This window comes from Ambystoma mexicanum, chromosome 10 (assembly GCF_040938575.1).
Source record: "Ambystoma mexicanum isolate Mex_15411 chromosome 10, UKY_AmexF1_1, whole genome shotgun sequence".
Lineage (NCBI taxonomy): Eukaryota > Metazoa > Chordata > Amphibia > Caudata > Ambystomatidae > Ambystoma > Ambystoma mexicanum.
In genome coordinates, this window is record NC_090932.1 from 1,569,928,945 (window position 1) to 1,569,956,680 (window position 27,736).

At 45.7% G+C, this 27,736-nt stretch overlaps 1 protein-coding gene across 2 annotated transcripts in view; it reads left to right on the forward strand.

Annotated features, from left to right (window-relative positions):
- Positions 1–27,736, forward strand: part of KLHL22 (kelch like family member 22) — a 482,095-nt gene that overhangs the window by 97,365 nt on the left and 356,994 nt on the right. The window contains exons 2-3 of one of the 2 annotated variants that reach the window (XM_069619884.1): positions 2,489–2,603; positions 4,335–4,607. In XM_069619884.1, coding sequence (XP_069475985.1) covers positions 4,381–4,607 — 227 coding nt within the window. In that variant the 5' untranslated portion in view covers positions 2,489–2,603; positions 4,335–4,380. The remainder of the gene's footprint in view (positions 1–2,488; positions 2,604–4,334; positions 4,608–27,736) is intronic. The other variant, XM_069619883.1, reaches the window with a different exon arrangement.

Below are 27,736 nucleotides of genomic sequence, written 5' to 3' on the forward strand. Positions count from 1 at the left end.
CTCTTACAGATCCAATACCGACTGCAATTGGGCTGAAACAAGGCTGCACACTTGCAGCAGTATTGTTTAATTTCTATATCTCAGATATAGAAGGGTGTTGGGATAATGCAATAATTTTTCTGGTTATACCTGGCCAACTGAAACTCACCTATATTGGGTTCGTGGATGATCTATTACTCTGACAAAACCCTGTTTGGGCTGCAGACTAAAATGAACCTGTTCTACTCCTATGCAGTTGCACATAACCTAAAGGTAAATCAATCCACATCTAATATAATTATATTTTCAGATGGGAGAAAAAAGGTTTGTAGATTTAACTGGTCCATGGATGGGGTGAATATTGAGATGGTACAATCTTAAATATCTGGGTTATACCTTGACTGACTTGTGTTCCCTGACTTGATGGAAGGAAAGGCTGCAAGAGAAAACAAGATCTTTAATCTCACAAATGAGAATTATTATGCAGAAATATTGCTGCTTCTCTCTGCTACCTGTTATTCAATTATGTCTATTGAAAGTTGAACCCTGTATTCTGTATATCTTGGACATATGTCTTTGAGATTGATGATCTACTAGATACCCTACAGGGTGGTATTTGGAAAACTGTGTTGGGCCTGGCTACCTCAATACTGAATGATGCTATACGACATGATTTGGGCCTTCTACCAATGTCAGAAAAATGGCTTTGGCACCTTTTGAATAATTATGTGAAGATATTAAGGCAGCCATCAAATTCACTCTATGTGGATCTGAATAATTTGTTAACACTAGGGTGCTTGACCTCATTGTCATTCTGTGCAGAAAAAATTAATCGAATTTTGGGTTTGATGGCCATATCCAAGGAAGACTTAATTGCAGGTCTACCAAGTTGCAAACGGAAAAGGCAACTATACTATTGGTGTAACCAATCAGATCCAATTGGCTCTTATAAAACATATCGTTAGTTTGCCTTGTTTAGAAGGAAATGGGGGGATCGCCCAAGATATATCTTTGTTTCCCTGTAGCCTGGGACGCAACCAAGCGTAACCAATTTCACACAAATGAAAGGTTATTTCAATGGGGGAGATCTAACTTGCAGTATCAATCTGGAAACTGTAGATTTTGCAAAAAAGACAGTGTGGTGGAGTCCCTTAAACATCTGGTTATTTTCTGTGACTACTTTGAACATGTGAGAATCAACCTATTTGGGAACCATCTATACTCGAGCTCTACTTTGTCTAGAGATTCCCTATGGTACAGGTCTATGTGGGGTAATGGTATTAAGTTGGTTATTAAGCTGACTTTGTTGCTGACAGCACTTGATATACAATTGAAAGAAATTAATTTCTAATTTGAGCAGGCTTCAAAAAAGTTTTTTTAAAAAGTAAGTTATATGTGTTTATTTGCTTATTTGTGTACGTCAAAACTGTATATCTGTTGCTATTAATTGTGTTTAGTTTTTAGCAATTTTGAACTGAAAAATTACAGGTATTCTATTTTAGAGTCTCACGAATTGGATATTCCTTATGTTTTGAAAAGGAACATATCTTTTCTATGTTTTATTGGAATTTCTTATTGTTCAATTGTAAAGGTTTATAAGATAACCAAATACAATGAAAAAAAGAAATAGAGGGCTTGAAGGTTTTGTTGCAATTCCAAGTCACAATGTGGTAAAGAAAAAGCAATTTCACAATAATAGAAGCTCTTCCAAACAATGCCACTTAGAGAATGGATGACCAAAAGATTTACTCATAATTTGATGTCCCTTGATATTACATGATTAGTTCCCCTGATGAATGTGCATTATTGAGGACACTGGTGGACAGAAACGTCAGGGAAGGTAACAGAACATTTGTATGATAGACAAATGTTCTCAAGAAAGGAAGTTTGGTCTGATTGTCTTCATGTTCTATAATTCCCTGTTCTATTTAATAGCCCTAGTTCATTTCTATTATCTTTTGCTTTCAATGTTAGTGAGTGCTTAATGGTTCCCTAATCCCAGTCCTACAGATAAGGGTTGTATGGGCCACTTTTCCTCCCCCCCCCAAAAGGACCAAATACTCCAAAAAGAAAAATGGGGAGTAAAAAAAAAAAATTATCCTAGCAAAAAATAGGAAATCGACATATAGTAGCTTGACCCCTGCTTTCACCCACACAGCTCGATGGGTATTTTGGGGACAGTAATACAGGTAGTGCCACAGAAAGAAACAGTAAATATTACTGCCTGATCCAAAGACGTAACAATGTATCTTTTAATGTGCATAAATAGTTGGGTGCAAAACATATTTATTACAAAAACATTTCTATTTTATAGTTAAAATATATTGTTACCCCTCTTATAATATACTCCCATCTAGAATGAGACTTTTTGACTCCCGTAAAATTCTTTTTAATCCCAACTTTAAAAAATGGAAAGTAAAATATGCATCTTAACTGGAATATTGCCTGTTAAATGCCCCTTCTGTTGTATGTTGCCTTGCACATTGACATCCACGTTTCCATTATGTAGGGTGTTGACTGGCATCGTAACAGCCTGCAGTGGTTCGCCTACCAGCAGGGGTGGTGAATATCCTTTCTGTGCTAGTTTGCCTACCACCAGGAACTTCATACTTTTTTCCATCCAGGTATGACATGCAGTACGAGTTGTGGGCCCGTTTGTATTTGTAGTATAATGATAATGTTTCAGATGTAAAAAAATTAACAACAATGCAATTTCAAAAAAGTAAACTTGTGTAACACGTTTGCCTAACACTGCCGAAGAGAAACTGCCCCAAAAGGTTTATGCATAAACAATCATTTATTTTAAACGCAGCTAATTTGTCATAGAATGTATTAGGATTCAGTATACTAATATCTAGTGGATTTATTGAAATGGATTTTGAATGTCTTTGCGGTAGAAGAGGTCATTAGCCAACTAAACAACCTATGGCAATATTGTACAGGTCAAACGGGTTACTTTGCGAAATCTGTTTACATATACATTGAGTTTTCATTAATAGGAAGTGTTGCTAGAGTAAATTAATATTTCATGAAGATTCCCATACCACGTGTAGTGAGCACTGTGTATTGTGTGACCTACATTTTATTTTTCTATGCAATTGATAAAATATTCTGTACGTGTGCTCATAGGTGTACAGCAATCTTCCCTTTGACACTTTAAATAGAAAGACAGACCTAGACAAAGCAATAACAGCATACCATTTAGGGTAGCAGGGATCAGTTGCATGTTCCCCACCAATTGTAAACGGTAATGGCGCTAAAAGGTGGGGTGGGAAGTGCACTTGGTGGAGAGTAGCTGTTAGGGATAAATACTGGGCTGGGTGGGTTCAGAAGGAGGGTGAAGAGGGTGCACATTGAAGAGTTTGAGCCGTTTGCAGAAGTCTTGTTTTATTAACTATAAGGTAAAATAAAAACTGTCTATGGGAGATGTGGACAATCGGTTTTCAAGGGATGTAAAGATAATGCTCCTGAGATTATAGCTCAGGGGCTGGGAGTTTACCTCAGGGGCCATGCGTTTGTCTTGAAAGCAAAAACACAGGTCTGAATCACGGTCCCACACTTAGAGACTAGTCTCCGATATTATGTGTGCTATAAAGGTTTAATTAATTGGGACATTCCTTTTCTAAGCGTAGTGGCATGCAATACACTTGAATAATATCATCCTGCATATCTGTATTATGTATTGGCCTTGTACTCGGTGCTCCAGATAAGATATTTTACTCTCTAGTTTTGGAAGTTGCAGTAAAAGGCTTTATTGGGAGTAAAAACGTGTTCTCATTCTCGATTGGTGTATTTTTAAGCAGGAAAAGTATATTTTAAGTTGAAAAAATAGGCATATTTCTTGTAATTCAAAAATCCTTTGTATCTAGCATTTCTTGTAACAAAGTGGGCTTTTTCGTAGAAGCAAATATTCTCATGTGCCAGAAATTCAAGTTGCAAGCTACTAGCTAACCAAAAAAAGTCACGTGTCACCTCTATTCCATACATACACAAAGCATACCATGTCTTACTTGTTAAGAGTCCAGTCAAGATATCCGTAGCCAGTGGCTAGTGGTGAGTGCACATTTTGCACCCTGCTGCTCTTGACACATCAGCTGACGTAGTGCAGGCGGCATACAGCGTACAAGTGTACCCGGTTCGCCCTTTTTTTCTTTGTTGGGAGTGTTAGCCTGATTTTAACAAGTAACATGGGGCATTATACAGCTTATCTGGACGCCTGATTGTAATGCTCCTTCATTTCTACCTACAGTTGTGAAGCTAAACCATTGCATTTGTTTCAGATTCTCAAGATGCATTTGTTTCAGATTTTAAGATGCAAATATGAGGGATGTAACTTTTATTTTTCTTTCACACAGATTTTGCTGGTATTTCCCTTTGCTTCTTGGGGACGCCCAGACCACAATGGCAGAGGACCAGGAGATGGAACAGCCATGCAAGGACGACCACGATCTACCCCATAAACGATGTCCCAGCAAAACCTACCGGAGCATTGATCACTCACAGACTCTGCTTAGGGGGCTGGTGTCTCTTCGGGACAGCAAGATTCTTTTTGATGTGGTCCTGAGGCTGGAAGGAAAAAATATAGAAGCTCATCGTATTCTACTGGCGGCATCATGTGACTACTTCAGGTAACTCTAACTTTAAGGTTGTGTTAATAGTAGCCTATCCTTGATGCACCCCTTCTTTAAAAATGTAGGTCTTGCCCTGAAGCTTCTCATGTGGAAAAAAGCCATCCTGCTTCTTCGTACTACCTTCAACTCGCCACATTACCACTATGCATTCCTTTCAATGCATTTTATCCGCCGTGGGAAGTGTACGCACTCTGCAAGCCATTTCACACAATCAAGGGCAAGTTTAATTACTGAGGCATTTCCTACAGTTTTTGAAATAGTACGTCACTAGCAAATGGGCTGCAGGCTTTGAAATTGAGGGGAGTTGTGAGCTATTTAGCTACTGCTTGTAGCCCAGAAGAAATTGGTTAGCTTGACACTAACAGCTTTAAGGAGCGAATGTTGGCTCGCATGTAGCTTGTTCGTGTCAGAAAACAACATACCTATGTAACAATAACTCTATATAATTAAATTTGCATCTTACTTGGAAGCTATGTTTGTGGAACACTATGTACTATCTCATTTCCCAGTGGTAGCACCTGCTCACTGGTTAATGCTGGTTACCCAGGAGCTACTTTCCGTTCCTGCTCATCCAATCTTAATTTTGATCCCTGGGATATTTGGTGCTCTGGGCAGTTTGTATAACCAGGTGCTCAAATTGGGGTTGTAATATAGCAGGGCGATTCTATAATAGGACTCAATTTCTCACCTTTAGGCCCCTTTTGCAAACTAACACCAAGCTATTCTATACCAGGCTCACCTCACCAGTTTTGGTGCAAAATCTGCAGAATAATGTTGTTTTTCATAGCTAACATTTCTAGTTTCTTTTCAAATCAGTAATATAGGCAGGCCATGCCCATTAAATTTGATCTACAGCTCTCTCTCTACTTGAGGAGAACCATCTCCGGTTGCGGAAGCACCTCAAGACCTTCCTCTTCGCTTATGCCGTTGCCCCTCTTCTCCCCTGCTGATCTGTTTTCTCTCTTGGCACCGTGCACCTGGGCACCCTCTGTCCTTCAGGCTCAGGTATCTGCTCACCCTGCCACCTTCTGCACTGCTTCCGGGCCACTCCTTGCACTGGTGCCTGTATCTGTACCCATACAGTCCCCCACCCATTTTCTCCTGCACTAGCTTACTCTATCTGCTTAACCTAGCACTTGCCACTTGCTGGCTGCACTACGACTGTTTATCTCCTTTATTTTACTTATTATTTATAATGTCTCTTCTGTGTTCCGCACCTTCCACTTCTCCCCCCTTCCATGCACTTCCCCTTTTTCCCTTTGCCATGCACTTTTGCGTTCTCAATGTCACTGGGCCTAGTAAGATCGTTGTTTTTGTTCTCCCCTGTTCACCTCCCTTTGCCTGGTCGTACTCTGAAACACTTGTGTACGAGTGCGACATAAATAAAATATTTCATTTAATTTAATTTCTCCCTTGCCTCGGGCATCCTCATGAAGCGACCGTCTTCTTTTCCATTTTCATGTTCGAACTAGACTACTGCAGCTCCATGAACTAAGCCAACCAAAAAACTAGTTTGGTAAGAGTTGGCTTAAAATTAAAGTGTAATGCAAATGTTTGACCTTCAACAAAGTTTTCATGTGACCGCTGCCAGTGGAACTCAGAACAACTTCCACTCTTCGCAAAGCATTTGGGACCTGTTGTCCACTTTCCCTCTTATTTGCTGCTAATTATTTACCCTATTGATAACTAATCAGAGCAACCCAATGTCTATTGTGGGTAACAAAGAAATAGAAGTAAGATGTGTGTTGGAAAAATCTACAATGTCAGATGAGTGTCAAGCCATTTATGTATGGGACAGACCCTTTTGCTTTGGAGCCAGCTTAGACTCAACCTGCACTCTCAAAGATAGTTTTAGAAATTGCTGATCAGTTTGATTAGATATTTTTGCTTTTTAATACTCTCCCTGCAGCAATGGGCCCAGTGAGTGAATTTGATTTAAATTGAGCGAAATTTAAGTAACCTAACTAAATCTTTCACCCAGGACGCTGCACTGTCCTGGGACTTGGAGGTAAACCTGGGCTATTCAACCAGTGATGTGACCCGATCACAATATGTTTTTATCCACCTTGATCTGCTAGGAGTGGGTCAGGGTAGGTGTGTAAGTGGCACTAATGGTTTAGAGACCAGTGTTCCGGGAGTTTGTCAAAGATTAAATGCAGTGTTACTTTGAAGATAATGAAGGGAAGGAGGTTGTCCTGGGCTTGGTATGGAATGCTGCAAAGGTTACGTTTAGGGGACCTATTATACAGAAGGAGCTAAGAGATGAATGGAAAAGACAACAGACTTTGCTGGAGAAGCAACTGAAGAGAGGATTGCTAAAGCTTGTGTGAGAGCTGTATGATGATGATGTGGAGAGGGCCAAGAACTTGTAAAAGATCTTACAACTCTGGTAGTAAGAGAATTCAAATTGGAATAGCTTACAAGACCTTCAGGTACCTTAAGTAAATATCCCATGAAATGGGCAATCCGGCAGTCTCCACTTTGGCAAGGACATTGCAAAAACAGAGTGTGGATACACAGTTGTCTATTCTATTTTGCAATGTCTGGTCAGCTACATAGAAATCCACTCAACATACCATACTGCTTTACTGATTACTGTCAGGAACTACATACTATAGAGGCCTGTTCAGACACTAGGTTTTTATCAAATTGAAGGGTTTTTATCAAAATGTTGTGTAAGGGCTGTCCCTCTCTCTCTTCTCTTCCCCACGTCTTGATCCACCCTAGCCTAGACACTTCTTTAACACCAAATGTGGTTACGAGAGGTTGGTAACCGGTAACCCCCTACTGTCTATAGTCTCGCTGGTTAATGGTGAGGGCCTAAAAGTACCTTTCTCATCTGTCTTACTCCCTCTGGGGTCTTTTTTTAATTCTAACCTGGGCCCCCACAAGCAAAATAAAACCAGGAAGTCGAGCATTCCAATAGTCTAGCTCTCATGCAAACTTTTCCTCTCATGATCTCCTACTCCTTACCTGAATGTTCTAACCTGTTCAAAGCCCGTGAGGATAAGCCCAGAAGCTGTTTGTTGCTGTCTTCGTCTATTTGCCGGTGTGTTGAAGGAAAGACGTGGATACCCCTTTAAGTGGCAGAGCCAGCACAAGTAATAAAGGGTGACTGCACTAACCCTCGCGGCAAAGCCCTTGAGGATAAGCCCAGAAGCTGTTTGTTGGCATTCAGGGGCGAGAACTACAGCCTCACACGATTGCTGTGCTGCGCGGTAGCTCCTTTGTCGTTAACATTTGTTGTGGGGGCCGCACGTGGAAGTGTGTGCGCGGAGTCTCAAGGTACGTGAAGGTGCTTCACTTTGCTGCCTCTATTATACTGTTCCATACCACAATGGCTGAGGTCTGCTGATCTGGTGTGCAAAAGCGAATTCTGAGAAGGCGTCCGTCAAGAGGTACGGATACAACAACTGGGAGTCTGTAAACATTGAATTAATTTACCCTGTGGAGACCCGTGTGGAAAAGGCTTGGATTGCAAGTCCTCCTTTTTTTGTCCATAGATCTTAAAAGCCAGACCTGGCCGCAGAGTCGGCCTGTAGAGTTTCAGGTCTCTGGCTCAAAAGGTCTCAGTGGAGCAATCAACGGGAAGCTGCCGAGCAGCAGTAACATCTAATATTCTACGCTACCGATTGTCTATTAGGTTCCCGCTTGTGTAGCAGACGGGAAACCTCTGGTAGCTTCTGTTTCTACTGACCCGTACGAACCCGGTCATTATGGTGTGGTGATTCCTCCAAAGCTTGAAGTAGTTCTGGTGTAACTTCAAGCGTCACATAGTGGAAAGTGGAAGGACTTCTCTCGTCTAGGTATAGGGCATCTTGTACGTAGGTGCCAGCCGCCGTGTGCCAAGGGGTGACTGCGGGCCCAGGTGCCTTTGAACCCCTGGTGGTAACATCCTACAGTGCTGTGGCTAGTCTCTTTAGTGTACTATCTTTGCTGTGAGTTTGGGGTGACTGTGGGCCTAGGTGCCTTTGAACCCCGTGTGAGAACTTCACATAGCACAGTGGCTTGGGCCATCAGCACCTTTTCTTGCTGTGTGCTAAGGGGTGACTGTGGGCCTAGGTGCCTTTGAACCCCGTGTGAGAACTTCACATAGCACGGTGGCTTGGGCCATCAGCACCTTTTCTTGCTGTGTGCTAAGGGGTGACTGTGGGCCCTGGAGCCTTTGAACCCCCTGTGATTACGGCAATTAGGCCTTTGATTGCGGTCTATCTTGGTCAAATTGGCTGCACAAATCTAGATCATACTCTTTGGCCTGTGAACTTCTAGATCTAGGTAACATCGGACCTTGTTGGAAACGCCACGTTATATAGGGGTTGTCCTATAAACAGTATATAGTGTCAAAGTCGATTTTACCTTATCTTGGTGGGGCACCAGAAGGTTGGGGTGTCCTCGAAACACATAAGGAGGTGGTAGTTCGTTTGGTGGTTTGTTCAGTTTTGTACAAGGTGATACTTACCCTTCTCGGGCGTGGAATCTGTAATCTGTTGGTATTTGTGTAGCCCCACTGCCACCAACCTATTTGTCTACAAAGTTGGGGCAAGGGAGGCAGGTTCTCAATTAAGAAACACCCATAAATCCAGGGCTGTTTGGCGGCTAGGCGGGAGGCGTGATTATAACGAATGCAAGAAAGGGCTTAGTATGGCGTATTATATACCTGTGTTATTTTCTGATGTGACTCTATTATGAATGTGATATAAGGTTGGTGCTACACTTTGGGAGCCAAGATAATATTAACCAAGCAGGGGACTTGGGTACCCAGAGTATGGTTGGAACCCTACGGAGTGGCAAACTACCTACCCTTGTGTTCAACTGAAAAAGCATGCGTCAATAGCAAGCGGTAGCTTCGTATTTCCTAATAGAAATAAGTCTGAGGTCTTAATTCAAACATCTAAAATGAATGTAGAGGAAGAAAATGATAAAGCAATCTTTGTTGACCAAGCTAAATGCGACCTAAGTGGAACAGATTTTCCTTCACTCCCAATAATCACAGGGAATGTGATGAAAAATCCATTAGATTGCTTGGATAATAAAGACTGTCCTAATGAGAATTTACAGAAAAGCTTCCTTAGTATGCATGAAGTACCAATGCGCCCATCTGATCTTAACAGGGAAGACGATATACCACTCAGACCACAGTTTATGATACTTGAAAGTACTGAAAAACTGAGCAGACTCGAGGGTTTTCTTCATGCATTAGAGATGTGTAAAAATGCTTATATGACCAAAGGTAATGATGAAATAAAAGTGCTATATGCTAAGGGCACACAAACATTAAAGGGTGACGTTGAACAGATGCTAATCTGCCAAAATATCAGGTTCACAAGGATACTGCCACTTGTGTCAAAGGTTTGAAAGCTAAAGTAGAAGGGGACATAGAGAAGGAACTAAAGATATTGGTGCTGACTAACCTGGAGAAAATTCAAAGTGTGGAAAAGTTAATGGAAACTGCTCTAGCGAAAATGGACTGTGGTTTTGAAAACACTACAGAAAAAATCCAATGATTAACCTGGATAGCCCGTCTGTGTTATTGGATGCGATGGAGGGAGAGGTGACACCAAAACAGGTAATGAGGGATGAGCAGGGTGGGGATCCCAATTCTGAACAAGAGGCACCATATGAGTATTATATATCACGTAGAGAAAAGAAAATGTGAGCCAGAGCGCTCAAAAGAAGAGAAGTCTGGAAATAACATCAATATAGTCAACAATAAGAAATCCAAAAATCTACCCTCTTTAAAAAAAAAGAAACCGTAATAAAAACATCAAAGATATCTGTAACCTGTCAGTCGAAGAAGGGGTTTTGGATTTCACACAACTGAACGAGGAAAGTAAAAAGGCGCTAGAGGTGAGAGATACACTAGGTGCATGTGAAGACCAGGTGAGGGGCACCATTGATCCACACATAGAGAAAATAAACACTGTCAACTCCAAGGAATACGGAGAAGCATCTATCTCCTTGACAGAAGCAATGAAACACAAGGGAAGGAAAGATAAAACACCCAAAGGACACATTAATAATAAAAATGATAAAAACATTTAACAAAAAGGAAGGAAGCATGCCGAATTCTATGAAATTAGAAGAACCAAATGAGGTTCTGGGTATTTAACAGTTCTTTAGTTGTAAAAATAAAGAAAACAAAAACCATACACCTTGAGAAACTGAAGTTGTTGATATAAGTAATAACATGAAGTTGCAACCTCTTCCTAAATTGTCTGCCAGTACTAACTCCCTAGAAGCATCTGAAGGGGGAAATATAGGGGCAGATGGAAAAGGTGTGAATGTTATTGTACTGACAAATCCATCTGTGACCCCAAGTGAGGATATAAAAAAGTCGGTGATCAATCCAATTGTGACCCCAAGTGAGGATATCAAAAAATTGGTCCAACAAGCACTCCTTAATCTTAGGGAAAATTCTTCAAGTCTCGGCCCTCACCTGTCTGTGCACAATCCCAACATGCAAGTGAGAGATTTGATGAATATATCGGTAACGCCATTAAGGTATGGGGGCTGTACAACTAAACCACAGGTACATTTCTCTAACAATGAAGAGGTATACAATGGAGCAGGGCCTATGAGAAATTCCTCGCGAGATGAGGTTAAGGTAAAGGGAGAAGAGATTAGAGAGTATGAACCATGGAATACAGAAAGGGAGCAGGAACAACATGGAAATGATACACAAAATGCTGAGGGGGGTGAGTGAAAGATATGCTGGAGGCTATAAAGAGGCAGGTAGTAGAAGTTATTCTGCTGCCATGGACCAAGAAAAAATTTACCCAAACACATGGATGGGGGAGAAAATTGAATGGAGACAGCCTAAATTTGTAGATGATCCAAGTGTTGCACTGAATTTCCTGTTGACAATAGGGGGGCCTCTGTCCCTAAACTGATGGAGGATCCTATCCTTATTCAAGGAGATACCTCGTTTATCATTAATATCTACTAGCGATATTAAGTTGGTAGACTGTATACATCCACACAGATATAACTATGTAAGAAAAGTCTTCTACTCCAGATCAATATATGAACTGGTCCTCTCAGAGGCAACATCATTGCAAAGATTTGGGTACAGCCTAGAAAACTACAGCCAGGGCTTTCAGAAAATACAGGAGGGGAGAAAGGGCATCTAATACAAGAGAATCAAATGTGAATAAATCCGTTTCTCCAGCATGGGGTCTGGCATGGATTCACATGCTCATGAATATTCCCCGTCGTCAGGCTGGGAATCCTCGGTAAAGAAAAAATCAGTTTCAGTTTCGTTTCTGATCTGTCTTTCGTAGTAGTAACCAATCACTGATCTCTGCGTCATACTGACCACAGCCAATGACTGCCCTCTACCTAAGCCCCGCCTCTGGCAGCCATCTTCAGATTTTTACCGCACGTTCAAGTGTTGGGATCCTCGTGCTATTGCTCTCGAGCATTAGTGCTATTTTTTCACGTTTTTTCTCAAAAAACTTCTATTTTTCGGTCAACAGAGCCTCAAGCTCCACCGTTTCTTCATCCGATCAACGGGGACCCGTGTCGGATTCGTCTACGCCCCTCAAGGGTGAAGATTTCATCGAGCCACGCTTTTGGAGGACTCCAGAAGTTTCTCAGGCCCATCTCGGACATGGCCCAGGAGAAGGGAAGCTCGACGCCCGGAAAGCTGTTCAGGGTCTGCCCTGGATGCCAGCTTCAGAATGTCTTTAAGGAGGACGAACACTCCCTTTGTCTTTACTGCCTACATGAGGACAAGACGCACGTGGAGAAGGACTGTGCATTTTGCGGCAATATGTCGGAGCGGACCATGAAGGACCGCCATCAACGTCTCGCCAACTGGCTGGAAGGGTAGAGCCCGTCAGGCGAGAAGAAGAAGTCGTCCGAGCGGTCAGAGGACGCCCCGGCGACGGGGGTCCAACACAAGGCCAAGCACCGCGAGTCCGCTGGCACCGGGAGCGCCGAACGGTCGGGCTCTACGGACGCCAGGCAGGGTGCATCCTCCCCGGCGCCATCAACCACGAGCCAACGATCAGGCTCCGGTAAAAGGAAGGCCGATCACCCGGCGAAGCTCCTGGAGAGACCCCGGTCGAGCTCGAAGGCCCCATCGGAGGGGGAGCGAGGCAGTGACCCTCCCCCCAAGGAGAAGGCGGTGAGCGCACCTAAGGTGGTGAAAGCCTTAATCCATCCGGCCAAGGCCTCTATCAAGACAGTCGCGGCGGCCCTGGCTCAGCCTGTGGAAGCTACACCAGTGGTGGCGACCTCGGGGCTCAGAGTCTCCCTGCCACCGCAGAGGGAGTCCTCTTTTATGCCCATCGACAGGACCCCCGTGAAACCTCCGACGGAGAAGAAAAAGGGGGGGCAGGAGGTCGTCGTGGATTCGGCCTCAACCTCTGAGGAAGAGCTGATCGAAGTCTTAAGCCACAGCGTTGGCGTGGAAGAAGACCAGCCCGTCGGGAGGGACCCCGACGTAGGAGACGACGATAACGTCGAGGGTGCCGACGGGGCCCCTGACCGCCCGTCGGACTCCCCTCAACCAGTGCTGCAAGACAACTCGGCGGCCATTTTGTTGGCTATAGAGTCCTTAGAGAGTCCTTAGAGTCCTTAGTCCGCTCAGAGATAAGCGGAGGAACCGCTCCCAACGGGGGACCCGGAGCCAGGCCCTTCTGGGAGCCCTCCCCCTAAGAGAAGAAGGATTCATCCTCCACCTCCTTTTCAGCCATCGTGCCCTGTTCAGCCCTCCTCCCCGTCCACGACTCGTGGGGATGATACGGGGACTGACACGGCCGCGACGGGTACGGACGACGAGGTTTACGACGAGGATCTGCCGTCGTCACCTCCCACCCGGGCTTCCCCGCCCAACGAGATTGGATCGTTTCACTCCATGATCGCCAGGGCATCCGAGCTTTTCCAGCTCTGCCCGGAAGAGAAGAAGAAGGAAGGTTTCCTTTATCAACGGCGCAAGGCCAAGAGGAAGACGGTCCTCTCTGTACCTCTACTGGACGATATTTGGGATGAGGGCCTCGCCCTCCTCAAGAACCCATCCACGACCCCGGCTAGAAGGGATCGGTATGAGAAGAAGTACCGGGTCCCGGATGCGGCCCCCTTGTGCCTTCGGGCACAGCCGACCCCGGACTCGGTCGTCTCTGCTGCGGCCAGGAAGAAAGCGGGGGGGGGGGCGGACGGCCAGGGAAAGAAATTAGATACGATGGGACGCAGAGTCATCTCGTCTGCAGCAACGACGATTAAGGCGGCCAACGCCTTGGCTATCGTAGCCCGCTACGACAGGGAGTTGTGGTACACACTGGCCCCCCTGCTGGACTTCCTACCGGACGACAAGAGGGCGGAAGCCCTAGAGATCTTGCAGGAAGGAGAGGTGGCTTCGGACCACGCCATTACGATTGCGACGGACATCGCTGACACTGGATTTCGCCAGTTGGGCAACGGCGTGAGCCTTAGGCGGCGTGGATGGCTCAAGGCTACTGACTTCCGTCAGGACTTGCAGACCAGAGTCTTGGACATGCCTTTCGACGGAAACAACCTGTTTGGGAAAACAGTGGACGATTCCCTTCAAGCCATCAAGGCAGACACGGAGACGGCCCGGGCTCTTGGGGTTCTCCAGGACCGGCGGCCGCCCTTTCGGAGCGGCGGAGGCAAACAGGGTGCCTCCAAAGGTTCCGGCGGCGGATTTTCCACCAATCGTCAAACGGCCCGTTCGTCGTCGCAGGAATTTTACAGGGGACGAGGCAAGTCGGGCGGACCCCGCCGTCGTCGCCAAGGAGGACAAGGCGGCAAAGCCTTGTCGAAGCAAGACTGAACTGGCCGTGGGGTCGGGCCCCCACCGAAGCACCCCGGTGGGAGGCCGGCTGGCGAGCTTCGTCAGCGTGTGGGAGTCCATCTCCACCGACCGTTGGGTGCTGGACACCCTAGCTCAGGGTCACGCGCTCGAGTTTCTAAAGAGGTGCCCGCGCGTCCCCCCTGTGGCCAGGAAAGAACATCACGTCCCTCAACTTCTCTTGGAGGTAAAGGCGATGCTCAAGTAGGGCGCCATAGAGCTCGTCCCAAAGAGGCTTCGGGGCTCCGGAGTTTACTCAAGATACTTCCTCGTGAAGAAGAAGACGGGAGGATGGCGTCCCATCCTGGACCTACGACGACTGAACAAATTCATCAAGGCACAGAAGTTCCGGATGGTCACCCTCCAACACGTCCTGGGTCAGCTGGAGGAGGGCGATTTCCTGTCGTCGTTGGATTTGGAGGATGCCTACTTCCATATTCCCATCCTAAAGGGACACCGAAAGTTTCTCAGGTTCGTGGTCCAAGGGTGTCACTACCAGTTCAGAGCCCTTCCCTTCGGACTGAGGTCGGCACCCAGGGTGTTCACCAAGTGCCTCGCACCGGTGGCAGCGCAGCTGCGCCGAGAGGGGATCCACGTCTACCCCTACCTGGACGACTGGCTCATCCGAGCGAAGACGAAGGAGCTTGCCATGGAGCACACGGCAAGGACCATCCAACTTCTCACGGACCTGGGATTCTCCATAAACTACGCCAAATCCCACCTGGTGCCCGCGCAAGACGCACTGTTTCTGGGAGCGAAGCTCGACACAGTGTCGCTTCTGGCCTCTCCGTCGGAGGAAAGGACGAGGGCCATCTTGGGCAAGGTGCAGCAGATGCTGGTTGCGGACGCGGCCAGAGTGAGGTCCATCATGTCCCTCCTCGGAATGATGTCTTCTTGCATTTACCTCATCCGCCTGTGCAGGCTCCGGATGCGCCCGTTGCAGGAGTTCCTGGACGCGCGCTGGATCCAGACGACGGGCAGCTTCGAGGAGAGGATCACACTCGACGAGAGTTTCCGATGAGCGATCCGGTGGTGGGGCACCCGCGCGCATCTGACGGCGGGCATGGACTTCCAGACCCCCGGCCACCAGGAGACAGTGACCACGGATGCCTCCCTGGAAGGGTGGGGAGCGCACACCGAAAATCTGCACGCGAGAAGCCTTTGGCTCCCGACGGAGAAGTCCCTCCATATCAACGTCCTGGAGCTCCGTGCAGTGTTTTGGGCCCTCAGGTCCTTTCTTCCGTCCCTCAAGGGCAAGGTGGTGAGGATCTTCACCGACAACACCACCACCATGTTCTACATCAGGAAACAGGGTGGAACCAGGTCCCCAGCCCTGTCCATGGAGGCGCAGGATCTGTGGCATTGGGCCGTCGCCCAAGGGATATTTCTGGTGCCGTTTCATCTGGCAGGGATAAAAAACACCATCGCCGACTCACTCAGCAGGGAGCTGCGCTCGTGCCACGAGTGGGAACTACGACAGGATCTAGTGGACCGCCTCTTCCGACAGTGGGGCACACCCCAGATAGATCTGTTCGCGACGGCGACAAACTCCAAGTGCCGGAGGTTCGCCAGCAGGTTTCCCCAGCCGAGGAGCATGGGCGATGCTTTCTCGTTCCCCTGGGAGGGCCTGTTTCTATACGCGTTCCCTCCATTGCCATTGCTGATCCGGCTCATCAACCAGCTCAAGAGGTCACGGTGCAGGATGATCCTCGTCGCACCTGCGTGGCCGAGGCAGATATGGTTCCCGGACCTTCTGGACTTGTCAGTGTCCCCGTCAATCAAGCTGCCAGTGGACGCGGATCTTCTCTCCAGGGAAGGAGGCGCCATCCTCCATCACGACCCGAAGTCGCTGAGCTTGCAGGCCTGGCTCCTGCAGCGTTAGAGTTTGGAGGATACGACATACCGGCCGACTGCAGAGAGGTTCTTGCAAAGGCCAGAGCGTCCTCAACTCTTAAATGCTACGGACACAAATGGAAGAGGTTCTCTGTCTGGTGCCACGCACAGAAGATTAACCCTCTACGGATTATGGTTCCCCAAGTACTGCCGTACCTACTGACGCTGGCCAAAGCTGGACTGGCGCACGCGTCCATCAAGATTCATCTTGCTGCGATCTCCCGATACACCAGAACCACGGGGCGGACGTCTTTGTGGTCTCATCGTCTGGTGAAAGAGTTCATGAAGGGACTTTTCAGATCGTTCCCGCCGGTGAAGGCTCCAGCCCCGGCGTGGGAGCTCAACGTGGTGCTGACCAAGCTCATGGGACCTCCGTTCGAGCCTCTGCACTCGGCTCAGTTGAAGTTCTTGTCGTGGAAAACAGTGTTTCTTGTGGCCATCACCCCCGCACGACGGGTGGGAGAGATCCAGGCCCTTTCCTGCAAGGCCCCGTACTTGACTTTTCACAACACGAGGGTAGTGCTCAGGACGCACCCCTCCTTCATGCCCAAGGTGCCGTCGGACTTCCATCGCAACAAACCCTTGGTGTTGCCTGTTTTCTTCCCGTGGCCTTTGTCGCCGGCTGAAAGGACTTTGCACTCGCTGGATGTGGCTAGAGCGCTGAAGTTCTACGTGAACCGCACAAAGTGTTTTCGGAAGACGTCACAACTCTTTGTGAACTTTGGACCTGTCAATCAGGGGAAGGCTCTCTCGAAGGCTTCCATTTCCAGATGGCTCTCCGGCTGTATCATGTACTGTCATCGGTTGGCAAACCGACCGCTGCCTGGCCGTCCGAGAGCTCATTCCACCAGAGCGATCGCAGCTACCACGGCGTTCCTATCTGGTGTGCCCTTGCTGGACATCTGCAGGGCTGCTACGTGGAGGTCGACGCACACCTTCACGAAATTCTACTGCGTCGATCGGGATTCCAGGGAGGAGTCCAGGCTCGGCCAAGCTGTGCTGCGCAACCTTTTCGCCTAAGGTGAGCCTGGTGAGGAGATGAGAATTGCTTAATGTTGAGTTTGATGTAATGCTTAATGTTGAGCCTTTGCCACCTCCCGTGGTTGTGCATGTGTGTACTGCTATGTATTCTTTATTCATGAGCATGTGAATCCATGCCAGACCCCATGCTGGAGAAGGAACAAGTTACTTACCTGTAACTGTTGTTCTCCACCATGGATCTGGCATGGATTCACATGCGAACCCTCCCGCCTACCCCTCTGCGGCTCTTCACTTGGTCATACTGCCACTTCACGTGCTACCAAATCTGAAGATGGCTGCCAGAGGCGGGGCTTAGGTAGAGGGCAGTCATTGGCTGTGGTCAGTATGACGCAGAGATCAGTGATTGGTTACTACTACAAAAGACAGATCAGAAACGAAACTGATACTGATTTTTTTCTTTACCGAGGATTCCCAGCCTGACGACAGGGAATATTCATGAGCATGTGAATCCATGCCAGACCCATGCTGGAGAAAAACAGTTACAGGTAAGTAACTTGTTCCTTATGGGGATGGAAGATCAACTACACAGTTATCAAGTAATGAGTCAGACCTTATATGGCTTGCTTTGACACTCAGAGAATCCATCTCTAAGATTCAGGGAATGAAAGATATCCCTTAGATTTCACGTAAAACCACCTTTCTATCATGGAACTGATAGATTGAGCTGATCTATCAAGAAGGGGATCCCGTTCTTTACTTCAGTCATCAACCATCAGATCAATGTTTACTGAGTCTTCGTTCCTGTGCATTCAAGAAACCTGGGCCATGTCAAAGCTATCATTGGATGGGTTTACGGTATATCACCAACTTGCAATAAAAATAAAAATAAAGGGAGACTGTCCGGTGGTCTGCTCATCGCAATTAAGAATAATATTCAGTTCAAAACCATAAAAAGCTTTGATGTAAATAAAGGATGCATGGCTGTTTTTCTGAAACTTGGACAATTGGCGTCAGTGATACATCTTCTAATTATCAATATATATTGGTGTCCGGACATGGATTTGAATAAAAATATTGAGGCGTTAAACCTAGTCATACAGGAATGCCAGGATGTGTGTAAAGAGCTGAATGATATTATCTGTGGTGATTTCAACTCCGACATCTGTCTAGAAAACGACAGCAGGGTTCTTCTTCTATCCGAGGACAAGAGTATTTTACAGAAAAGTTATCAAGGCGTATTATGGGCACACTTCCTGCTGGGGTGGGGGCAGTATTGTGCAAACGATTTACTGGAAGATACTCTTGAAAAATCAACCTGGTCAAATGGAAAGTGGTATTCTACCATAGATTATATTTTTGTCAGCACAAGAATATTTAAAACAATAGAAGAATTTCTGTTAATAATTACACAGGAGAGTGACCACAAAATATTGAAAATGACATTGCAAGTAGATTTTAATATGAGTGAGAGGGGGACCGGTACTCTCCTGTGTTATCCATCATAAACCCCTAAACAGTATTTCTTGGCATCCGGTAAATATAGAGAAAATAAATACTCTCTTCCAGCTGGACTATGAAAAGACTGACTTTGGCCATAAACAAAAGATCCATTCATTGGAAGCCTTTGAGAATTATATAGAGTCAGTAATTATAGATCCATCAGGAAAATAAGGATGCATGCATAAGGAAAATCACCACAGGAAGAGTAAGGCATAAACATTAATTTTGTGAAGAAATGCAAACTATAAAGGACAGACAGAGAAATTAGAACTTTCTATAAATATTACTCGGGAGAGGCAGATACTGGTAAAATTAATAAAATAAAAAATAAATAGAAACTTAAAGCAAGAAGTCTGCGAGCAAAACTCGCTCAGCAGTACGCAGAGGACATGCTTAATTATCTTCTTGATTCAAACACACGTAAATTCTGGGCATTGATAAATAAAGATGGGCCGGCTCAAATGAAAATACAAACAGTATGTATCAGATCAGAGATATGGGAAGGATATTTTGGCGAACTATATAGTCCACCAAATGAGAAGTGGATCCCACCAACAAGTATTAACAATGCACCTTGGGATATTCCAATTAGTGTAAGTGACATTGAAGGAATTATTATGCAAAGCTCTCCTTCTAGAGCACCAGGTCCAAATCTGCTTAGTAATATGGTCCTAAAGTGGAACGCAAATCTATGGGCTAAAATCCTGTTTTTCTATTTTAAAAATATTTTGATTACTAAATCTATCCCGACAAGCTGGCTATTGTCCTATGTGGTACTAATTTACAAGAAGGGCGATGGGTCAATGCCAACTAGTTATAGACCGATAACCCCTCAAAGGTGTTGAAGGCCTAATTCTTGAGCATATTCGGACCTGGATGGAAAAATTTGATATCTTATCACCACTTCAATTTGGATTTAAGAAAAATGTGGGTACAGATGCGGGTGGGTTGCTGGTGAACATCTTGCAACAGTATGCCTGGACTCCTGGAAATCCACCCATCTATGTGGCTTCGATCGACTTGACATCCGCGTTCGATCTGGTAGACAGAACAATCCTGTGGACTAAAATGGTTAAACTGGGAATGCCTTCACCTTTACTGTCTATCATTTACAATATGCATGAAGACTCGAGAATAAGAGTGCGTCTTAGCTCGGAGGGGATATTAGGCCAAGAAATAATGGTAAAAAACTGTTTGAGGCAAGGATGCATATATGCACCTACTATCTTCAACCTATACTTCTCCGATGTTGGCAGTTATTTAAAAAATCTAGTGGTAAATTTACCAAAAGTAGAAGGTATCAAGGTGCATTGGACAGCATATGCAGATGATTTAACATTATATGATCATACTCCGATAAGACTGCAGCGTCTTTTGACTGCCTTTAAAGAATATATTAGTATAAATGTTTTGAAAATGAACTATAGCAAAACAGTGATCTTATGCTTGTCTAATAAGAAAAATCTTAAAAAACATGCTTGGTTCCTAAACCACGAGAAACTACCTACGAGCACTGGCATAAGATATCTGGGCTATCCTGTGTTCGGAAACAGCAGAAAGATAAACATTCGGGCATACATGGATGGTAAAATGAATCCTATGATAGCTCAACTCTGCAAAATCGATTGAAAATTCTGCAAATTTTCCACATTAACTAGTATACGCCTATACAAAAACAAAACAGTGGTATAACTATGTTATGGTATGGAACTAGCGCCTCTATGGTGTCGGGGCGAGGTAGCAAGGTATGAATCAAGACCGGTAAAATCAATGGTTAGATGTCTACCTAAATGTGTTCCCCTAGCAGCCATTCATTATGAACTTGGATTGTTTTCAATCAGAAGCGTAATAGAATGGCGGAGATAATCACTTTATAGGAAACTAATCACCTGTAAAAATACAACCCTATATGAAATCATGGGTACAAGCATTCGGAGTGGAACTCCGGTTTCAAAATATCTTAAAGACATGGTTGAAGAATCCGATGCAGTTCTCGATTATTTGGGGGTTCCTCGTGAGCTGCTTATTTCTAATCCGATGAAGGTAAAGAGACTACTGTTGCATCTTGACTGGAATCTTACTGTAAGTGAGGTCTTAAAATCTAAACTGTACACGCATGTAGTATCGCACTGTAAAAAGATGGGGGAAGCCAGAACCATATCTGAGCAAATTCCCGGATAGAGTGTGGAGACAGGACTATATGAGATTACGTTTTAATGTGCTTAAGACAGGGGAAATGATGGACATAAGAACTGATAACTTTGCGAACCCCTCCCTGTGCAGATTTTGTGAAAAAAATGAAATTTGTGAAACACTAGTACATATCCTGACAGAGTGTGATGGGTTAAGGAAGGAACGTATTGACAGCTTTAGTCAATATGTACCAAATACGGAACGAGTTGACCTGAACCTTCTATGGTCAGATATGCTACATGGCAAAAGAGTGAAATTACAGCTGGCTGTATTAAGATTCTTGAAGAATTTTTGTAGATTAGAAAAATAAGGTACAAGAGTTAGGATGTATATGTATGTTTTTTTCTTTTGTATCATTGGCAGAGAGCATGTCATCTTTGTTCTCTTACACAATAATCTATGTATGTGATAGTTGTTTTTATGTATGTATTTCTTTTATCTGTATGCTCTTAAGGAAACATTTTGTAAAGATTACTATGTAATCCTATACAAATTAAAAAAAAAAAATGTTTCTAACCTTTCTCTCCCAGTCCCTTCTCTTCCTCCCTCTTTTTTTTCTCACCCTTTCTGTGCACTGATGATATTGCGCCTCTCTTCTATTCTTACTCTCTGCTCTCCAGTACTCTCTTCTCCACTACTCTCACAGCTCACTACTACTCTTTCCGCTCTAGTATTCGCCACTCCTGCTTTTCTTCACTAGTCCCCCTGCTCTAGTACTCTCCAGTCCCACTACTATGCACTCACACTGAAGTGCCACTTTCGAATGGATTGTGTCCTCCCACGTATTCCTTATCTTTTTATATTTCCTAATATCCAGCTTACTGCCTCAGATTTTTTTTTCTTCAGTAGAGGGTGATGTGCGTCAATACCTGGTCGAGTTGATGTCCCTCGGAAGCCTCCATCTTGACGTTGACATCATACCACAGACAAAACACCATGGGAAGCACAGAAGCCGTGAGTCCTCGAACCTGGCTGTGGAAACTCTTCGAGAGCGATCTAATCCCTCGAGTCGAGAGAAAGCCTTCATGAAACACAAAAGATGGTTGTCATCGACGCCAAAAGAAACCCATACAGCAAGCCCGAAGGGTGCGTCGTCAACGCCCTCAGCGCCAAAATCGAGGGAGAAGCCATTGACGCCACGAGCATCGACCTCCTCAACGCCGTCTATCCCAATTCCTCTGACAATGTCGTCGAGGACCTCAACGTTAATGTCGAAGCCATCAGCTGCTTCGGGGATATCTTCCAAACCATCAACAATTTTGTCAAAGACGTCAACATCGACAATTTCGACACTTGTCAGCTCCCATTATGACGTATATAGCGCCTTCATCTTCTTTTGAGAAGATCTATACACCACAACCTTGCTTGGACTATTTTAAACTCTTTCTTCAATCTATGAAGATGCAGAAGAGTCATCTGAGGAGGAAAGACCATTTGGTCTCGGAATATGGGACACCTTCTGTACCAGAGGAACTCATATCGGAAGAGTCTCGTATAAAGAACCTGCAGGACTCTCTGCATGAGGCAAGTGGTATTGACACTTCCCCTGAAATCGAATTTGGTAAGGCAGATCCAGGAGATCATGCCAAGAGCAACTATAGACAACTATAGACAACTCATGACTTGAGTAATGGGATGGGATGGGATGGTCTAGGCCTGCACCTGTTTTCGAACAGGACGATTTAACGGACATACTAGATAAAGGACCACACGAAGACCCCATTGTCCCATTTCATAAGGCTCTGCAGAGGAGGGTAACTTCCAACTGGGAAACAACTGGGAAACATCCAAGGTTGTCTCTGTTAGGCAATCTTTGTATGCAGTACCATCTGGGAACACTACACACAACTATGACTACAGGTGTAAGCAAACCAACCTTTGGTATAAGTCTGAACTACACAGTTTTGGTAGCGTGTTGAGCAGCCAGGCTTATCTCAAGAGGGGAATGTGAGCAGTAATGATGTTACACAGAGGTCTACAATCACAGGTGTTAAAACAAACTCTTACACTCAAGGTTTCTTGGATAAATACTTATTAATGTATCAGTCAGTTATAAAACATTCATTAGAAGGAGGCAATAACACACAAATATACTTCAATGCTTTTCAAGAGGAGTAAAAGGCAAAAGTTATCAGAACATAAAAGACTACAATTATTCTTAGACAGAGCAGATATTTTGAGTTCACTAGAAGATTCAATTCAATAGGCTAGGCCAAAGCCAATGGGCTAAAGTCTTGGATAGGATAAAGCAGTTCTGGTAAGTAAACGGAAAAGTCACGGCACAAGTTCTTAGTAGTAGTTTGTTAAAAGAAGAATCATATGTGGGGTCACAAGCTGATTAGGCCTGCGAGTTGCAAACGTTTCAAGCACTTTCACAGCGAGAAATAAGTACTCTGACTTGTATTATTGTACCTTTCCATGAAGAAAAAGATGCAGCTGACGATTTCTGTTCCTGGCAGTTCCTGCAGATCTCACTGTTCCTGGGCCTCATTCATGGGGACAAGAGGGAGCATGTCGCGGGGACACCTGCACTGCACTGGGACTGGTCAAACTTCAATTTCAGTGGCTGTTTCGTGTTTCAGCTACCGCACTGGTAACAACACTGGTCCTGACTGTCAAGGTGGACTGTCCTTGCCTCTGGGTTCCACACTCAGCAGAGGGGGGGGGGATCAGGCTCGGTCGGTCTGACGTTGTGGGAGTCCAGAGGATCTTCCAAACGTTTTCGGCCAGCTTACAAGTAATGCACACAATCTGGTGTCCCCCTCCCTGGCTCTATGGTTTCCTGCAGCACTCTGAGGAAATGCAACCAGTTCCAAGATAGGTGTCGAGGTGGCTTAGTTGATTAGTCCTACCAACTCAAAGGGAGAAGTCGTCCTTTGCAGGGCTTCTCTGTCGATGCAAACTTGACTATTCGGACCTGCAGCAGGGCTTCACTGGGCAAAACAACGGTCCAGGAGTTGCAGCAGCCGTCCTCTTCAAGTTCTTCTTCGGTTCCTTCATCCAGTGGTCGACTCTGCCTTCCAAGCCAAGAGACTCGCCTTTTATTCAGTTCTCTCCCATTCATTCCAGCCTAGCTGCCACTCACCCAGCAGGGTGGCTGTCTTTGCCGTACAGCCAGCCAGCCAATCATCACAGAGTGCATTTGGGTCTCCTAGGAGACTAGGCACAGGGAGTTTCGGGCACCTCCCTCACTTTATGCCTACCCCGGACACTCTGGAGCCAGAGGCGGTCTTCACTCCTGAAGCCCGCCAAAGGCGAATGAACAAAGAGACCAAACCTGGTTTGGTGTGCAGAGAAAAACTCTAGAAGGACTTTTCCACAAATAAATGGCAAAAAAAGAAGACCAAGACCTTTTTTTAACAAAGGAGGCTCAGACGCCATCTTGAAAAATATGGCTCCCGCAATTTAACGTTACCGGAGATACGTATAGTTAGCAGTCGGGAAAAATAATGGTAGTTCCTTGTAAAACCACTGCCACCAGCCATTCTGAGAGGAAAGGGTAACATTTGACTGTTACATGAGTATCTAGACATAGGGAATACTAAGTAAACCCTCCAGCACTCTATTGTAAGATAGGGTGTGCTGGGTCTAGAAATTTAAAAGACTAGTAAAGTCAATTTCACTTTACTTACTCTGGGAAACAGTAGTTTATCCCAGAGAAGGTAGTTTATCCTTGGGGAAAGCCTGAAAGGCTTCCCTGTGTCACTGCACTGAGAGTACTGTGTGACACAATTGAAAAAGATGATGCCTATGGAGTTGGTTAGACTCCATAACCAAAGAAGAAACAAAGAAAGAAAACACATTGATTTGAAAAGTTCAAAGTCCCTACAGTTTAGCAAAAGAGCTGGAGGGCTCTAATGTGGGAGGAATTGGCAAATTTTTGAGAATTCTCCCTAACAGTCCCGGCAGTGACTAAGAGGCTAACAGCCAAATACAGAGCTTCAACTTCTGACCCACTATACATTTCGAAAAACATCCAACACCAGAAAACCTGATAGTACAGGCAGCTACCTCTTCTGGCAAACAAAATGCCTATCCCACAATTCCACATAATGGGGATGACAAAAAATACGATGTCATGGCCAAGAAGGTTTTTTCGGCTGGTGTTAAAATCTGCTAATGCCACGCGCACGCTGGCAATATTTACCCACACCTTTTGGGACTGTATTTCGATGGCGGCTGACCACATCCCCTAAGGGGAGGAACCAGACGGTTTTTGAACATTGTCAAGGATGGGAAGGATGCTATTTGCAAATCCCTCCAGACTGATCTCGACTCTGTTGACGGCACCAGCAGAGCCATGGCGGCTATTACGGTAATCCTCAGATTTGCCTGGTTCTGGAAGTCAGGATTTGCCCCAGACATTCAGTCCAGACTTCTCAACATGCCCTTTGATGCCACACATCTATTTGGGAATAAAGCTGAGAGTTTGGAGAAGCTGCAAACGTCCAAGGCAGCAGCCAAATCCCTTGGAGCTGCAATAAGGAAAACTCCAAACCTCCCCAAAGGTGTGCACTGGAGGGGTAGGTCCTTTCGCTATTCTTCCGCATTCGGAAAAGGCAGAGGACAGCCAGCTCAAAGAGGTCAAAGATGATTCCCCTTGGTGGACAGGGTAGAGGTACTAAGACCGCAAAAGCAGGGGCTGCCTTACCTTCAGCCATTGCGTCGGCCACTCTGAGGTCTTCGATCACAAGACTGCAGTAGGAGGCAGGTTGTCACAGCATCTGACAGAATGGCAGGCTATTACTTCAGATGCTTGGGCATTGGAAACAGTTGGCCAAGGTTACTGCCTACCTTTCCTGCAAAAACCTCAGCATCGTCCACCGGGGAACAACTCTTTAAAGGTTCTGGATCTGCTCCTTATGTAGGAGATTTTAACCCTGCTGGAGAAAGATGCTATAGAACCAGTACCTGTAGCAGAGAGGAACAAGGGTTGGTACTCCCCTTATATTCTAATTCCAAAGAAGGACAGAGGATTGAGACGCATCTTGGACTTCAGAGACTTGAACAAGTTCCTCAGGAAGGACAAGTTCAAGATGGTAACCCTTTCTCAGATCCGTCAGGCCCTCCAGCTTCAGGATTGGATGTTAACTTTCATGTTCCGATCCATCACAAGCACAGACAGTACCTGAGGTTTGCTGTTGGCAACTCTTACTATCAGTTTTGGTTCTTCCATTTGGGTTAACCTTTGTCTGAGGGTTTTCAACAAGCTAATGGCGGTTGTGGCAGCAAGTCTCAGGAGAGGGGAGATTCACGTCTATCCCTACCTGGACGATTGGCTGATCAGGGCCAGTTCCCCAGAACAAGCCCTACTTCATCTCAGCTATACTTTCCACACCATCCACAGACGGGGCTTCTCCCTGAACTTCAAGAAGTCCCAAATTAAACCATCTCAAAGTCTCCAATTCATTGGAGCAGTCCTAGATGCATCCCTGGGAAAAGCCTCGCCACCAGAGGTGAGTGCTGAAGACATTCTGCAGATGGTGACAAAATTCCGGAATGCCCAGCATCTTCTGGCCTTAGACTTTCTAAGGTTGCTCGGTCTCATGGCATCATGCATTTTTCGGCTGCTAGAGGGACGAGTACTTCCCGAAAGTGAGTTTAGCAAATGCTGGACCAACACAGTATTTCTCCAACACTATTGCACGGTAAGATAAATCAAGCTGTATGAATGCTTTTTGGGCCATAATGCCTATGGTACTAGAGCCAATAAGACAAAGGCGACAGATTATTTTCTATTCAGATCAACTAAATCTATGGCTCGACAGATATTGTCATGGGTTTTTCTTCCCACTATAAAACAAATTTGATCCGACTTAGAGGCCGATTCATGGAATAATTAGCGCGGCGCAAGTGGCCAAAAACGTGCGAATCGCAGTGGAATAGCGAAAATCGCAGTGCAAGTGCGATAATCGCACGAAAAGCAGCGCACATCGATTCATGGAAGGCCGTGCGTGAGAAAACCATCGGATGTGCAATAAAAAAGTGCGCGGCGCACGTTGGCGCACAGGCCATCTAACTGCGTGCGCCAGGTCACAGCGAAAATCGCACAGGCCACAGCGAAAATCACACATAGCGCGGCGCACGCAACAAAAGTAGGCGGAACACGGGGCGTAACACTCGGAATGGGGAACAACTTGCCAAAATGTGGGCGTCACGGGGGAAGTACAGGGCACAAGTGCGCGGAACGCCCACACGCTCGCCTACAACACGTATTCATGGAATAGAATAGGGCAAAAAAGCGCACGCTCAAACCAGCGCACAGGCACAAACACGGCCGCCACAAGAAAGCAGGCGGTAGCGTCTCTGCGCCTGTAAGAAATGTGCGCCAAAAGGTGCGCCAACAAATAGCACCTATATACTGCCATGATGAATGTCCCATACTGTGGCCCTCCAGGACAAATGACGTGCAAAGGGGTACCCACAAACACGGACACCCGCTGACAAAAAATACGTGTGCGTGTATACCGGAGTGCGTGGGAAGTCTCACACGCGATTTGACCGTGTACGTGGATTTCAGGGGTGCGCGGGAATTTCCACACGCGATTTGGCCGGGTACGTGGATTTCACGGGTGCGCGGGAAGTTCCACACGCGATTTGGCCGAGTACGTGGATTTCAGGGGTGCGCGGGAAGTTCCACACGCGATTTGTCAGGGTATGTGAATTCCAGGGGTTTGTGGGAAGTTCCACGCGCGATTTGTCAGGGTACGCGGATTACAGGGGTGCGCGGGAAGTTCCACACACGATT